The following is a 16,741-nucleotide window of genomic DNA, read 5'->3' on the forward strand; positions in this document are numbered from 1 at the left end:
GGATGGGCATTTCCAGTCCCTACCCCAAATGCCTGGGGCAGCCAGAAACTTCAGGACACAGTTCTGCACACATTGGCTCGTCTCGTCATGCTAATACCCTCTTCTGGGAGACTGAATGAACACACAGCTTGTCTTTACTCCAATATCCTCTCCTCAGGCTACACCCCCCCCCCCCCCCCCCCAGGAGCTTGTACATATTCCACAAGCCATGAGCATGGACTGTGGAAAGAATATCACTGATAGCATTTGGGCTTCAGAAGGGCGAATGGCCCAACTCCGATTTCCCAAAGAATGATGGCCACAACAAATGGCTGAGTGAAAAGTCAGCAATGAAGCCATGACCACAGATATGTGCCACCCACACGCTGCCCATGTGCATGACTTACGCCCCAGTCACGACTCTGACTGTTGTGGGGTCTCTGGTCTGCATTCTTCTGAGACCAGATGCCGTTCCCTGTATTTGAGATATTTATGAACAATGCCCATAAAATGCCACCTTGGGGGCATTGAAGCTCTTAAGAGCAGAGTCAGCTTACCCACACCTGCTCACTTAAGTCCCCTGGTAAGTCCCTGTGCCTTGGTTTCTTTAGAAGCAAAACAGAAACGCTGTGCTGTTCTGCCTCGGTAGAGACTGGCCAGGATCAAGAGACAGGATTTGCAGAAAGCTGGGTGGCACAGAGGAGAAACCTCGGCCCACATTCAGATGCCCTTGGGTGGATTATGCTCTCTGGGATTTGGGTGAAATTCAACATGGGCCTGTTATACCACCTGCTGTGGCTCATGTGCTGGGTCTCGCCAACATACTCAGGGGAGAGAACCGAAGAGGATCCAGTGGCTCGTTCTCATCCTACACAAGCATTCCAGAGCTTGGCCTGATACTGTTTGGATCCTCCCATATGCTTAATTCAAGAGCCTGCATGCCCACTCCGCAGGAGCTGCCAGTTCCAACACTGAACAACCCCAGAGGAAATGCGAAGCCAGCTCAGGAGACAGTACAGGGAGGCAACAACTTCTGCAATCACCACTGAGGTGCACTGGGTTTTCCTTTGCAGGCAGTGTACCCCTTCCTCACATCTAAAGAGTGTTTCTTTATTGCATCTCTGTGGGATCAAAGTAGTTTCAAGTGGAGGGGAATGGCTTCAAAAGCCTGCAAAGGTACTGGCTTGGGAGAGTGACCTCTGTTCAAAATCTTGCAGAGTCTGAAGTCTTCAGAGAGGCCTCAGAATAATTTGCATTCACCATATGTCTATTTTTAAAAGAACAATCTGAATGTTAAGTAGACTTCCTAGCCGCATGAAAAGACTCCAATATGACTAATTATGGCTGAGGAAGGATTCAGGATAAAATGAAGAGTTAGATTTCACTCTCTCTGGTCTGCATTTAAAAGATAAAGGACTATCTCCATAAAGCCTTTCCAGGACCAACAGAAGGCAAACTAACTGCAGAGAAAACGAGTTTGGTCCAGAATTTCAGGCAAGCTCATTGGGGTGATTCAGGTCTAGCTGACTGGCCTTAAACATAACCAAGGCACTGCTATTGCCATCTTGGCCTGTGCTTAAGTCTTTTCCTTAGACTAAATGTCTCACTTGATTTTGACAACAACCCCCTGAGCTCAGTACTCACATCTCAAGTTTTATGGGATGGAGCTACATGCATCTTCTAAGGCTACTGTAGGGAACTCCCACACATGGAGTGGCTTAACCCACAGAAATGTTTTTGTCTCACAGTTCTAGAGGCTGGCTAGAAGTCCAAAATCAAGGTGTTGGCAGGTCTGGTGTCTTCTGAGGTTTCCTTCCCTCCTCACTGTGTCCTCACGTGACCTCTCCATACACACATGTCCATCCTTGTTGGCCTTTCTTGAATTTAATTTTTGTAGGGGAAGATAGTTATTCTGAGGATTGAATCCAGAGCTTTAGTCATACCATCCAAGTGTCCCACCAATGAGCTATGTGCTTAGCCCTATATATATGTGTGTGTGTGTGTATGTGTGTGTGTGTGTGTGTGTGTGTGTGTGTGTGTGTGTGTGTGTGTGTGTGTGTGTGCCTTCTCTGAGATGGTTTTCAGTGAAACAGCTATCGTTTATTGGGGCGGGAGAGAAGGGCTATATAAACCTTGGTGATGTCGGTATGGGTTTTCAGGGTGAATGTACATCATTGGCTGGGGCAGAGGTGCTCAGAATTTGCATGAAGAGGAATTCCAGGTGCTACCTGGACATATCCTGAAAGCTGGCCACCGGGCTATATGACTACTTCAAGGGTGGGGGTTACAAGGCTACATGCATCAGGGAGGCAGCAATGCTTACTCCTGTCAGTCTGAAGGTGAGATTTTCAGGGGTTGGACACATCTTGATCTCACTCTTGCTCCAGGCCGGTTCCCCGAGTCCCATGGCTCATGTGCCCCACATTGTGTGTGTGTGTGCTCGTGTGTGTGCGCATGTGCCTGTGCGCGCACACGCGCGCGTGTGTGTGTGTGTGTGTGTGTGTACATATTTGTGTGTGTGTGTGTGTGTGTGTGTGTGTGTGTGTGTGTGTGTGTACATATTTTAGGTAGCTTCAATAAGTTGCCCAGGCTGGCTTTGAACTGAGTAGTACACGAGGGGAGAGACCTCACACGTGCCACCGGACTCTGCTGCTTTCTTGGCCCCACAGAGCACAGAGCACAGGAGGAAATGTTTAGCTCCGCCCTTATTAAGTTTCAACCTTATCATTTATGGAAATGGTGAAATAAATTGAGTTGCTTCCCACAATGCATCACAGAGCTAGAGGCCCAGCATAGGCCGATAGCATTCCAATGTGTGAACATGTAACATAGAGCGAAATATGGCAAAGCTAAAGAAGCACTGGGTAACTACTGGCTAACACTATACCCTGGCACCAGTGGCTGACACCCCAGAGCCTGGTGTTTCTGGTCTTTAGAGCATAGGGCATGGTCAGAGCAGAGATCTCTAATATCCCCTCCAGCACTCCTCTACGTACGAATTTGCTTGTGCGTAGCATTCTGGAGGCCGCCTTCTGCCTTTGCTGACTTTGTGACACATGCTCAGTCCTAACTCTGACTTATGGGATACTCAATCTTTGACTTCCTGAGCCTCTTGGTTATAACATTGGTCTTACAGGTAAATACAGTCTGCTTGACAAGCGTCTGCTTTGCCACAGCATGGGTTATGATACAACACCCAGGGCACACACTGAGGCCAACAGGGTGCCTGCCAGACATTTCAGAGATAAAAGAAGATCATCTGTTTCTTGGGTATGTTCTGTCATTCTGTTTACACTTATATGGTACTATATAAAAGAGAAAGCTGAAAGATGACTTTACATACATTATAATAATAATGCTCACTGTTGTAGATTGTTTATGATGACTGAGGTCTTAGAAGACCCAAGGAATTCCAGCAATAGAAAGGATAGGATTTCACACCTGGCCTTGAAGGAGGTGCACTAGGTTCACTGTCCAGCAAAGACAGTCATCGTGTGTAACCCTTTTGGTTGACCAGCCAAGAAGAACAGGAGAAAGGCTCAGAGCATAGCCCAGAGGCTAGCTTCTACTTCCCAAGAGCATCCTAGGCTGTGAGAGGACACTGGTCAAGAAGAGGCTAGATTCCAAAAGGACTTAGGAAGCAAATGGGGAGATTGATAACATGGTTTGTTATGTTTTTTTATTTCAGATCACACTCATATGTCTTTATATTGAATTTCAAAAAAAAAAAAAAGTACTGAATTAGAATCCCAGGAGGGAAAAGACTATGTATTCCTCCTGCCAGGGTTTCTCTGAAAAGAGACACAGGACTTGGGACATGTGTGTAATTTTTTTTTCACCATATAGTACTTCCCAGAGTCAACAAAAAGCCACAGGGATTATATAACTTGTCTAATCTGGGAGTTGAAGCAAGGTCTTGTGCCTCCAAAGCTTGTCTCTACTCTTTGTACCTCTGAATAAGATTCCTGCCACCAAAGGAAAGCCAGATTTCTTATTTTTAAAGCAAAATCGGGGGAAGAAAAATGTCTCTGTACTTGAGAGGCAAGACTGCTGCTGGCCATTCGTCATGGTTAACTTGCTGTTTTTCATAAACAGAAGCCAAGTCAAAGGGACCAAATAGCCCCCACGAAATGAGCAGAATACTTCTTCAAATGGGGCTGGGAACAAGGGCAAAGAGAGAGGCAATGTCAAAATAGCCTATGAGAAATGCAGAAGACAACTTTCCCATTATTCTAAATTTGGAAAGGTGTCAGATGTCACAGCCAGCACCATGAGGTCCCTTGTGTCGCCCATGGCCAACAGTGAGGCTGATAGACAATAAGGCAGGGTCGCAATTGGCTCTAGGAGAATCATCCAGACCAGAGCCTCACCCAGGCCAACCTTAGCCAAGTCCTGGATAACTGTCATTACATGGTAACCTCTCAAACATGCAGAATCAAAATTTCCCTGGTAATGGAGCATCCTCTTGGTTATGACAACAACTCATCACTACAGGGATGATACAGACTTGGATTGTTGTCCAAGAAGAGGACTTTCATGTACACTCACTGAGATATTAACCATATATAAACCCTAAAGGCTAACACTATATTCATGAGTATTTCATGGCTTGACAATCTCTCTGCATCTTCTTCTTCCCTTCTTCTCTTTTAATGAAATCAGAAGACATTCTTCTGGGTACTAGAGAGATGGATGGGGGGTGAGGACATGTGTTTGCTCTTACAAAGAACCTGAGTTTGGTTTTTAGCACCTGTGTCAGGCAGCTTACAGAACCAGCTACAAGGGATCCAATGACTTCCGGCTTCCATGGGCACTTACATTCATATGCACATACTCCACTTCCAGGCACAGATGCTTAGACCTTATCAGTCATCACCATCGTCACCATTGTCATCATTGTAGTTGCCATCTGAGTATTATGCCTGAATGCAGATCTGTGTACCACTTTCATGTCTGGGGCCTCTGAAACCAAGAATGTATCAAATCTCTTAGAACTGGAGACACAGAATGCTGTAGGTCACTACGTGGGTGCTGGGAATCAAGCCTGGGTCCTCAGTAAGAGTAGCTAGTGCTTTTATCAGCTGAGCTACCTCTCCAGTCTCCAACATTAAATTAAAAAAACAAAACAAAACAAAACCAATCATTCTGGATGTCGACTAGATGGCTAATACTATGCCCATTCTACTGACAACCTCAAGGATCATAATTTATGTCTTTAATATGCTCACACAATCATGACATAGCAAATGAGCATGAGTCCCAAGCTCATGACTTCATATTTCATATGAATTCCAAAATACCAACCATGCTACTTAAGACACCTTCATTAATGTAATAAACTGAATTCCATCATATGCCTTTCACTGGGGCTAGTGGACAGCAGAGATCTCAAAAGAGGCATCAGATATGTGGTCAGGACCTCTCTGTCAGGAAGCCTTGAGGAGAAAGACTAGTTGTTGTCAGCCACCCACACTTCAAAGTGAGTTATAAACAGTAAAACAATCCTTGGTTATTCAGCATAAACTTGTTTATATGTCCAAGGATACTTGGGATTAGGAAAGTGCAATGTTAGCTGTGTATGTCCCAAGGATATAACCAACTGCAGAAGCAATAGTGGCTTGGATAACTCTACCAAGGAAAACTAGTCGGGTTTGTGTGAAGAGGGGAGGGGCCAGGGAAGGAGACAGTAACTTTGCTGCTCAAAAGAATAGAAAGAAAAAAATACAAGAATCTGATATAATCTGCAGGCCAACCCAAGTCACAGATTCATGTCAGTTGTTCCATCCTATAGAGCAAACAGTCCAGAAGTAAGATCAAGTGATCAGATTACATTGTCATAAGAAAAATTCTTAGTGCATCACCTCAGAACACTGAGCAAGAAGTACTAAACCAGTAGGTAGGTATCCAAAATGTAAGAACAATCACCCCAATTCAAAAACACATTAGTTGTCCATCGCTATATACCAACCTGCTTCAAAATTTAGCAAATTGAAAAAAAAAAATCATTATCCAAGCCCACACTAGAGGAAAGTGGAGAGAATTCTGAATTTTGGTGTTGGACACTAAGCATCTTCTGTGGTTTTATTCATTATTTTCTGAGTCTTCCATGAAGTGAGGAGATACAAACCTTGTGCAGCCTCATCTGCATCCAAGCATTTCTTCACATCTTGTTGGTAAGTGTCCTTGTTTTCTAGGACTTGCTTTAAAAATTACCACAGATGGAATGGCTTAAAACAGCAGAAGTTCCCTCAGAGTTTATTCTCTCATAGTTCTGGAAGCCAGCAAACAGAAATCAAGGTGTGGGAAGGGAAATGCTTCCTCTTACAACTTCAGGGAGGAAGCCTTCCTTGCTTCCTTGCCTCTTCCTAACTTGTAGTTGCTACTTTTGGCATTCCTTGACTTCTAGATACATCACCATTCCTTTGTTTCCCCAGGGTCTTTTCTCTGTGTATGTGGCTCTGTCTGTTTTTACTATGGACACTAGCCATTGGATTGCAGACCCTCCTTAATCTAGTATGATCTCATCTTAATTTAATATCTGCAAAGACTCTTCCAAATAAAGTCATATTCTAAGGTTCTGGGTGGACATGGATTCTAGCAGGACACTATTCACTGCACTATGCTAGCAGAAGTGCTTAGAACCATTTTCTTCCTTGCTAGTTGGGCAACCATTGGCAAAGCACTTAGATTACAATGATTGTGATTGACAAAGATGAAGCATTTTCTTGAGCCTCCATAATTCCATTTTTTTCTATCAGCTTCTAACAAAATAATTCTGGCATGCATGAAACACTTAAGGCATGGCACCATCCAAGTCAGCATTGTCTGCAATAGCCAGTTTAAAAACAATCTATATTTGCAATAACAAGGGAGTAAAGATGACACACATGGATAATGGACTAAAAGACCACTAAACCTCTCTATGAAGTCTGCAATGCTGCAAAATTTACATGTTTAACAAATGAAAAATAAATATCTTACTCATAAGTATTATTGTAATTAAGCTTTAAGAAGTAGAAAATAAATCTCTAGACTAAATTAAAAAAACATTTAGAGTTGGTTTGTCAGAACATTATGCTATTTGTATTTTAATGGTTGAGTAGTTAATCTGTAAAGCTATTCTAGTTGGATATTCCTGTATCACAGCTTCACAACTCAGAAGTTCCAAATGATAATAACCTCTTATTTTGCTCATTAATTTACATCTTGGTTGGGGAGTCTCAACAGGCTGACTCATCTCTGCTCTATGTGACCATAGCTGGTATGACTCAAGTGGAACCAAATGATCTGTTTTATAAGAGAGGGAAAAGCCAGATGTGGTGGCTCACACCTATAATTCCAGCACCAGGGAGGCAGAGGCAGCAGGATCATGAGGTTTGGCCAGACTAGGGTATAGAACAAGATCCTCAGAAAGAAAAGTTCTATCAGACGGGGAGCTTGGTTGGGGTTGACCAGCAGGTCTTGTATTTACTGTCCAGCTGGAGTCCCTTAGTTTTTCTCACATCATGGCTACTTAATTGCCAGAATAGAGGGCCCAAGAGAAAGAACACACAGGCTTCTCAAGGTCTGGGCACCACTTGGGTCATGTTTAACTGGTCAAATTGTTGCAGAACTGGGAAGGATGTCAAAGAATTGTGACCACGTTAAATCTATCAGTATCACGGATTTTCCTCCATTTTATTTGATGTGTATAGGTGTTTTGCCTGCATGGACGTCTGTTTACCACTTGTGTGCCTGGTGTTCATGGAGGGCAGAAGGCGGCATTGGATCTCCTGGAGTCACACATACACACATACACACACACCACAAAACCATGCACTTACAATGCAGTAGGTGATAGTGGGGAGGTTTGTGAGCAATCATGAGAGCAGAGGAGGAAAGGACGCTGCTTGGGTGAGTCGTACTCAGGGAAAATGATACGGATTTTCATCTCTAAAATAAAGCAGCAGACAGGGAAGGGAGAGGATGGTAAGTGCAGAGACGGTCACTCAAGGTGCTGAAGGTTGGGGTACCTTCTGTATACAATGAGACTGGACCCCAGAAATATGTGAGATCAGCAGAAGTCTACACAAGAAAGGCACAAGAGGCTGAGTCTTAACTGTCTATGCCACACAAATGGATCAGAATTGCTGACTCTGGAAGGTTCTTGGCAAAGGAATTAGATGGTAGATTTGGGATCGAAATAGACTTAATTAAGACAGGCTTTTGGTTTAACTCTGAAGTTAACCATGGAGAGACAAGGGCCAGATTTAAAAAGAGATTAGTTAGGAAGGAGGCTCTTGAGTGATGCTGAAGGCTGAGGGAGGGCCCAAATTTTAGTGAAGGAGAAGGGCAAATGCAACAGAATCATAGGGCATGTGCAGAAATGGCACATAATGAATGAGGTAGGAGTTAGGGGTTAGCATCATGACAATGGCTTCCAAGTTCCTCCTTTAAGCAACCAGTAACACACTCAATCACAGCAGGGAACAAAAGCTTATTTGGTGGCAGGGCCAGGTCAATTGAACACCCACTATTTGTCCTGGGTCTAGGGTCCTTCCTCAACAAATTCCAAACTGAAATCTTTGTATGTCTGCCAAACTCCTGTGGAAAATATAATGCTCTAGTCATCTTTAGAGTGACATGGATAGTCTCAAACAAAGAAAGGCCCACCTTTGCTTCAGAGCAGATGTTGTCAAGACTACCATGATCAAGTGTTTATTCCTACCCCCGACCACCACAGCAACCTTTGGATATGCGTGATGAATACTTTCATATGGAGCGGATGTTTATGTTACGGTATGGCGGTGGTGATGCACATGGTAACTTTTGATAAATTTTATTCTTGATGCAATAAGTTTATAACTTCTAAGCATGTGGAACAAAGTATTAGTCCGAAATTGATTTCAGTTACAGTGCATATTAACAGGAACAGGAAATTAGGAGCATTTGTTAATTGCTGTTGTCTAGAAAGAAACTCTGAGTCCTCACACAGCCCTCCATGGCTGTGACCGTGCATAGACTGGCTGGAACCCCTTGTGTCTCATCCAAGCTGATACAGTAATTGTACCACCTGCCATGAGATCTTTCTGGGAATCCACTCACTTAATGCATGAAGGCAAGGTACGATGCACCGTGTTCCACACACACTGAGCCCACACTAGTTCTTTCTCTTATCACCTTATAGGCTTAAGTCCCAAAGAGAAAGGATGTGAGTGAGGGTTAAAGGACAAGGGTGGAGCCTGTAAGGTTTTACCTATAGAGTAACCACCCTACAACACTGTAGCCATAAAGAAGCTGCGTTTGCTAAGATAGATTTTTTTTTTTTTTTTTAAGACAAGTGAAATGAAATGTATAGAACCAGGATTTTAGGGCATACTTTTGGTTTATAATTAACTTTCTAATTACGTAATTCACTAGAACAAATGAGAACAGGAGGGTAAAAGGCAAGTATTAAAGCTCAGTTTTCTAGAGGAGCTTACTTAACATGCAAAAATGACCCATGTGTATGGGAAATTAGCCCACAAGATTTTATTCTATTGAGTCATTATTACTTTGGACAAACTACCAACATTTGTTTTCATTTTCCATTCACAAGTATAACTTTTAGAATGATTCTTAATGTTTTTATTTATATAGCCCTTGCATTTTCAAGCCTTATCAACAAAAAAATAAGACAAAGTAATATTGTTAAACATATTTGAAATAGCAAATGATTTACTATATGTCAGGTGCTCTAAATACGGGCATTTCCTTTGGCCCTCTTAACACACCCATGGGGTAAGTATTGCCACCATGAGGCTGGAAGAGAGATCCAAAGGGTAAAGTGCCTACAGTCATCTGACTTCAAAGCATGTTCAAATTGTCAGACACATGCTATGTCCTAGCATGGCCATGCTTTGGTCTGAGCTCACCTAATTATTTACAGTCATGTAAGCAACTGTTGTGACACTGTACAGAAACATTAGCTTTTGAATCCTATTTCCATATTATGCTCCTGGATTAGCTCATGACAGATATACAGCTCATCAGATGATTGCCCCTCTAAGTGAATCTGCACAAGATCAGTAACTGCTAAACAAAGCCTCAACCCCCTAAATATTTAGTAATAATAGGCTGGGTCTCATCTTGTTTACAGGGAGCATGGTCTAATAATTTCAGTTGAGAAAATGTAACCACAAGCAAAATGAAGACATCAATCTTTGAACAATTCAATAACAGAAAGGACAAAATCTGTTTGTAAAAATGTGTATTTTTTATTTCATAAGCAGAGAGAGAGAGAGAGAGAGGGAGAGAAAGAGAGAGAGAGAGAGAGAACACTGCACTCTATCTCTTGCTCCATGCAAATGGCTCTTAAAGAGATCCTCAAATTTTACGTTTTTTCCATTCTGGTTCATTCTTTGATTCTTCATCATCAGATTCCACTTGGGCAAACATGGTTTTGGGTTGAGTTCTAAAACAAAAGAGGAGGAAACTAAGTTGGTGTTTTTGTATTAGGCATTGAGTCTCCCATCAAGCAGGAGCAAGTCTGGGGGAACTGATTGCATTTCAATTATTAAATATAAATCATTAAACTTCTGGCAAAGAAAAGCATAGTGAAAAGTTAATTATGTTCAGGAAAAGCGTCAATTATTCTTTTGAAGGATTTCCCTCTGTGGCAGACACTGTATGTTGTCCTTCCCCTAAATAAAACGAAAATGAATCAAATCCAGTGTACCCTCATGTATCATCACCTCCCTGTACTGAGGCAAAGTGGGACCATTTGGAAGGACAAACTATGGCTACCATACAAGACCCTACATGATAATTATGTACAACTACCTACCTGGGTTATTTTTAGACTTAAAAAACACATGTGACAGTGGCACAGATGGGAAATTTTGAGTTAACTGTTTTCTTATCTGGTAAGTTTAAAATATTAACAAACATGTAGTAACTTATACCAGTAAAAAATTTTGAAGTAAAACAAATGAGTACCGATTGACTACCCTCCCCAGATCAATGCACGGAGATGCCAAGCATCTAGGACACATTATTGAACACAGTGGCAATGCTGCCATACAGTGCCGCTGCTGAACACCACACAAGTCACTAGCAATCCTTGTGGGAGGATCTTCGTGCTCTGTAACCATGCGTACCTCAATGACACTCCTATTTCTCCATTCCAAAAAAACAATTCTAAGAAAATGTCAAATGGCTATAACGCACTCCCCTTTTGCTCAAGCTACTGTGGTCTCCACATCTACCTAGAGCAAAGCTAGCTTCCCCCTCTCCTCCCCCCACCAGCCAGCGCAGTTGGTTAAATCCTCACTACTTCAAGATGCTGCTATGGTGTCAGCACACAAGTCACAGGTCTTACATCTCAAAAGGTAGATGTGGACTTTCACAGACCATAGGTACTAGAAAGCAGGACCACGGGCAGCCAACCAATTGGTGTTTGCTATATATGACCTTCTAGCAAAGACACTGGTCACTCAACAAATCTACAGAGGAATGAATGTGCCAAGCTTAAAAGAAGCAAACATTTAACTTTTAAGGTGGGGGGTGGTGGGCTTCTAAGGGTATTTGGCAATATTTGACCAATGTCAACTGTAGTGAGACTTAAGTACTAGACCTCAGCAATGATGCTTCTCATGTGTGTGCACATGTGCGGCGCGCGCGCGCGCGCGCGCGCGCACACACACACACACACACACACACACACACACACACACATCAAACTAGGAAGGGAATTTACTGTGAAGAAGGGTTTTAAGGGTGCTGGAAAAGAAGAGAGGATAATGGGATGAAGATGACCAAAATATATTACACCCACGTAAGACATTATCAAATAATAAATTAAAATATTTTGAAAATATTTTTGTTAGGGTCAACAAATATATCAAATTGCTAGAAAATTTCCTAAGTGCTTACTCCATCCCTCACTGGTTGGTGGACCACAACCTCCATCCTGCTCACAGAGAGGGAAGCAAAGAGAACAGGCAATGAGGAGACAGCAAAGAATGCATCTCCTTAACACAGAGGTGTGAGTGGCTCCAAGTATGGTGAGATGCTCTCATCTGGGGAAGCTGCACAAAGCTACTGAAGATGATAAAGCACAGACACTGGGGTTTTACTCTCGCCCCCACTGTTTAAGGAGTGCCCTTTATTTTTGAGAGTGAAGCACAGGGGCATGATGGGAATGGGAGGTCCAGTGCATAGAAACAACCCATCTTGCCCTAAAACCAAAATTCTAAACGAATAGCTACGAGCCATTAACAACAGCTCTTTGTTATTTGCTAAATAAAAACAAGGTTCTTTTTTTCTTTTCTTTTCTTTTTTTAAGTGTTCCCCCCACCCCCACCCCAGCTCATGGAACACCACCACCTAATGAGTGTGCTCTACAGGAGCACAGCAGGACAATCATGGCTTTCAACCTTGCAGCTTTCTTCAGAGCAAGTCCTGCCTTTGAATTTATTTCCACAAGTTACTCTTTTGAAAAAGTTTGTAACTCCACACATGAGAATGATCTTAACAATTCAATTCAGGTCTATCTTGGGCATTTTAAACAGTTTCTGTAGTCACCGCTTGACCAAGGCAATGAAGAACAGAGATGGTTAGGCAATCTCAAACACAGTTAGAAGGAACCGGGTTCTTCTCTAGGGAACGGCCTAATTTGCCCTTGGCACATGAAACTACTATAAAAATAAATCAACAACGCCAAGGAAAAGAGATGTGACACACGCAAACAGACGCAGTATGGATGCACGTGAAAACAATTTAGAGCTGGTCTACACACTCATCATGCTTTTGGAGCAGCAGGAAACAAACAGCAACGCACATCCTTTATGTCTGCTCAGTGAGGGTTCTTTTCTGGGCTGCTTAAAGAAGAGGAATTAGTGTGCTGATCGTAGCATCGCCACTGGGTACTTCTATGAAGAACAGTGTGACAAGCCAAACCAAATGGACAATAGAACACAGTGGCAACTCAGAGCTACATGTGTACATTAAACAAAGTGCGAGAAGGGCACTCACCACTTCAAGAAAGCATTTGCATTACCCACCATTCCTTATCTTTTATTTTTTAAAGATTATTTTTATTTTATGTACATGGGTGTTTTCCCTGTATGTGTATCTCTGTACTGTGTGCATGCCTGGTATCTGCAGAGGGTAGGAGAGGGCACTGGACGCCCTGGAATTGGGGTTATAAAGCAGTGTTGTGAATTTAACCCAGGTCTTCTGGAAGAGCACCCAATTCTCTTAACCCTGGAGACATCTTTCCAGCCCCTTATCTTCTAAATACTAACAGCCAATTCCTTGAATTTGTAGCCTAATGACAGATTCATCTCCCTTGCCCTAAAGGTGAACAGATAAACGGAATGCCTTAAGAGAAATGGAGAGATGACTGTAACCCTAGTGTGTAGTCAGCAGGTTCAGGGGGAAACCATAAGCTTCACATGAGAGTCACTTAGTGCCTAATTTATTAAAAATCAACTTCATCCAGATCTGTTCTTTTATTTTTTTTATTTTTATTTTTATTAATTTATTCTTGTTACATCTCAATGTTGAGATCTGTTCTTTTATTGGCTAATATTAGCCATTTCCATGTGTTAACCTAAAACCTAAACTTATGAAAGGCTGATGTGAAACTTGCATCTTCTGGTTTGATTAACTCATCTGCTTAAATTTGGTAACAGCTCATTGGATTACTAAGGACAGTTAAATTTCAATATAATGACTGCTGTCAACTGGAAATAAACTAAACAAAGGAGTGCTTTGGCTTGTTGTCTTGCTCCCCGTCACATTTCCTGTAACACCTGCATTTGCTACAAGTAAATGGCTTCATGAAGCTAATACAGAAGCTTATGCAAATATCCATCAAATCTGCGAGTTATAATTTGGTGATGCCTTGTTGTAATCTTTCTTGATTTTAAAAAAATCTAAAAATTTTGCATCATTTATTTTTTAGATTATTATATAATTATATCATTTCCCTTCACGCCCTCCCATATACCCTTCCACGTTCTTTGAAGTTTATGGTCTCCATCATTAGTTCTTGTTATGTGTACATATGTGCACGTATATACTTATATATATTTCTAACGTAACCTGCTCAGGCTGTGCCATGTTACGTGTATGTATATGTGTGTGTGTGTGTGTGTACTTCTAACGTAACCTGCTCAGGCTGTGCAATGTTACGTGTGTGTATGTACATGTATATACTTATGTACTTCTAATGTAAGCTGCTCAGGCTGTGCCGTGTTACGTGTATGCATGTTCTCAGGGCTGACTGTTGGTGTTGGATACCCAGTTCGTGTGCTGCCTCTGGGGAAGACTGTGTCTCTAGCTCTCGGCATGCCTTAGCTGGCTGAAGTTCGGTGTGAAAGTTAGTATACAAAGTCCTGGGTTTTGTTGACGCATTTGCATACGTATGTGTCATTATACTTCATCCTTAGTCACCTCCCTCCCTGTGCTCCTGCTCCCTTCTGGTCCCCCAAGTAGTCTCCCTTCCTGCCTTCATGTCACACTTACTCCATTCCCTCCTTTGGTACTTTAAACGGAATTCTTCAGATTATTTGTACAATGTGAGTCATGGCAAGTGTGCACTCCAGCAAGATGACAGGAAACCATGGAAAGTGAATGAGTACCCTTCAGTGTTTCCATCTAGAGCAGCCAATGATGAGCAAACACCTCCCTCCATCTTCCAAAGGGCACTTAGGGTGCACTCTCTGTGTGACAGACCCAGAGTGTCAGGAGACCGCTCCCACCTATGTCTCTGCATCTCCTTCTAACACTCCAGCCAGAGTGACATCACACAGTGCTCTCAGCTGCAACGGGAAGTCCACAGGTTACGTTCTCTTTAATTATGGGTGTGCTCTGATATGATTCACATAAGAAGCAGAAAGCAAGCTCCTGAGTAATAGAAGAGCATGAGCGAAGTTACCTCAAACATTTAATCATGAGGATGCAAGCACAGACCACAAGCTTTTTTGGCTTGGGGCCCATTGTTTATTATGAACAAAAACCTCAAAGCCAAAGCCAATTATAGCCATGACTCGACAATCTGACACACTTGTTAACCCTGCTAGGATGAATACAGCCCGGCTGAACTCTGACACAGTTGTCACAATCACAGAATTATTAAGATTAAATAAAAGGCTTGACCAAAAAATTTAGCTTGAAATGGCTCTTTCTGTGTGTGACAAGCTAATCAATTTTTTTTGTTTTTTTAAACACTGGGGCTGTGTAAGAAGGTAGGAGGCAATAGGGGCTTCTAGATAAAGGATTTCCTATTGTCTTCGGGAAATGAAGACATAACATTTGGAGAAATAAACACTTCTTGGACTCATAGACAGAGTACAGTGCTCCATGTTCGCAAATCCAGAGACTAGAAAAAAAGACAAATACAGAATACAAATAAAAATAGAAAAAGGAAAAAAAAAAGATGACTCCTGTAAAATCACCTTTATTGCCAAGTAGTAAATAAGCAAGAATGATACAACTTAAAAGAAAAAACAACAACAACAACAATCAAAACAAAAAGCTAAAGACAGGCCAGGTTTCATGAAAGCTCCTTCTACCTTCTTACTCACACAGTTTCTATGTACATCCCTTAGTGGGCATAGATGGAGCCCCTCTCCTTTATGGATAAGGGAGACAGTCTTAGCAGGGCAGGAGTGGCACTCCGCAGGCTGCAGCAGGGCTGCAAGTGCCCTCAGTCCTCTGCTAAGCCATGCTGGCTCAGCAACATCTTCTCAGCACTGTGATAGCTACCATCCACTGCACCATAAGGAGAAACAACCACAGTGCTTGAAACCGTAGCCTGTCATGAAGGCGCACAGCCCAGTTCTTTTTAATAAGTCTGTCATGGTATCAGTACAATAAAAGTGTCATTACTGTCACACAACTTACATTAGAGAACAGGGGTTCCTGACTTCATACAACTGACAATTTTTCAAAAGTTCTGTGTATTGAGTAAAATGATTCATAAGTTAAAAACAACATTGCAACATGCTACGTTTTCAAATCCTGGGGCAAATTCTTTTTCTATAGAAATGACTAACTCTGAGTCTTTTGTAAAAATGAGGCTGTCTGGCCTGTAAGTGTGACTTTTCTTAAGGAGGAATGATATATGATTCTGAGTAATTACTTTTGCATTATTTCCAAGCATTAGTGTGCAAAGTCATTACTTTAGGCACTTCTTAAACTGTACAGTCTCAGCTGGAATCCCACAGAATCCATCACTCTGGAATAGACCTGGAAGTTTACAGTTCAGTCCTCTCCCCAAGAAACAACCCTGCACCCCTCACCCCCGGACTGCCTATAAGACAGGCAGTTCACAAACCTAGTCTAAGGGGCACTGTTCTCTACGCAGGCACATGGCGGACAGTGACGATCAGCACGTAAAGGTAGCTTAGGGGAAAGAAGATACTTGTCCCTCTGGGGGTCCCTGTCTCCTCCTGACACAGATCACACAGAAATCACCCCTTGCTCACATGACTGCTCTAACCGTGGCTTATGAACTCAATATGCCTTTAGATGGATTCTTTATAGGTGGGATGATATTTTCACACACACACAACACACACCCACACAGCTTGTATTTCAAAAGATCTGCACAGTGAAGTCAAATCGACTGAACCAGCAATAATGGCAGCTTATCTGGCAAGGAGAGCAGCCACGGTTGACAGAGCTGTCATCCTGGCAGGCTGCTGGCCGGGCTCCGAGCTCCCACACACATCTATCCCTGTCTGATGTGTAAGCTAATAGCATTCTGGGTCTACATCCTGCCCCTTCCCCAGCC

General features: G+C 42.5%; 1 protein-coding gene across 1 annotated transcript in view; it reads right to left on the reverse strand.

The window, feature by feature from the left end:
* Nucleotides 1-10,242: 10,242 nt before the first annotated feature.
* The window catches only part of Wdr70 (WD repeat domain 70), a 207,764-nt gene continuing 201,265 nt past the window's right edge, over nucleotides 10,243-16,741 (reverse strand). Inside the window, exon 18 of the mRNA XM_051150838.1 lies at nucleotides 10,243-10,411. Coding sequence (XP_051006795.1) covers nucleotides 10,324-10,411 — 88 coding nt within the window. The 3' untranslated portion in view covers nucleotides 10,243-10,323. The remainder of the gene's footprint in view (nucleotides 10,412-16,741) is intronic.

The sequence above is a fragment of the Acomys russatus genome, chromosome 9 (genome assembly GCF_903995435.1).
Source record: "Acomys russatus chromosome 9, mAcoRus1.1, whole genome shotgun sequence".
In the NCBI taxonomy this organism is placed as follows: Eukaryota; Metazoa; Chordata; class Mammalia; order Rodentia; family Muridae; genus Acomys; species Acomys russatus.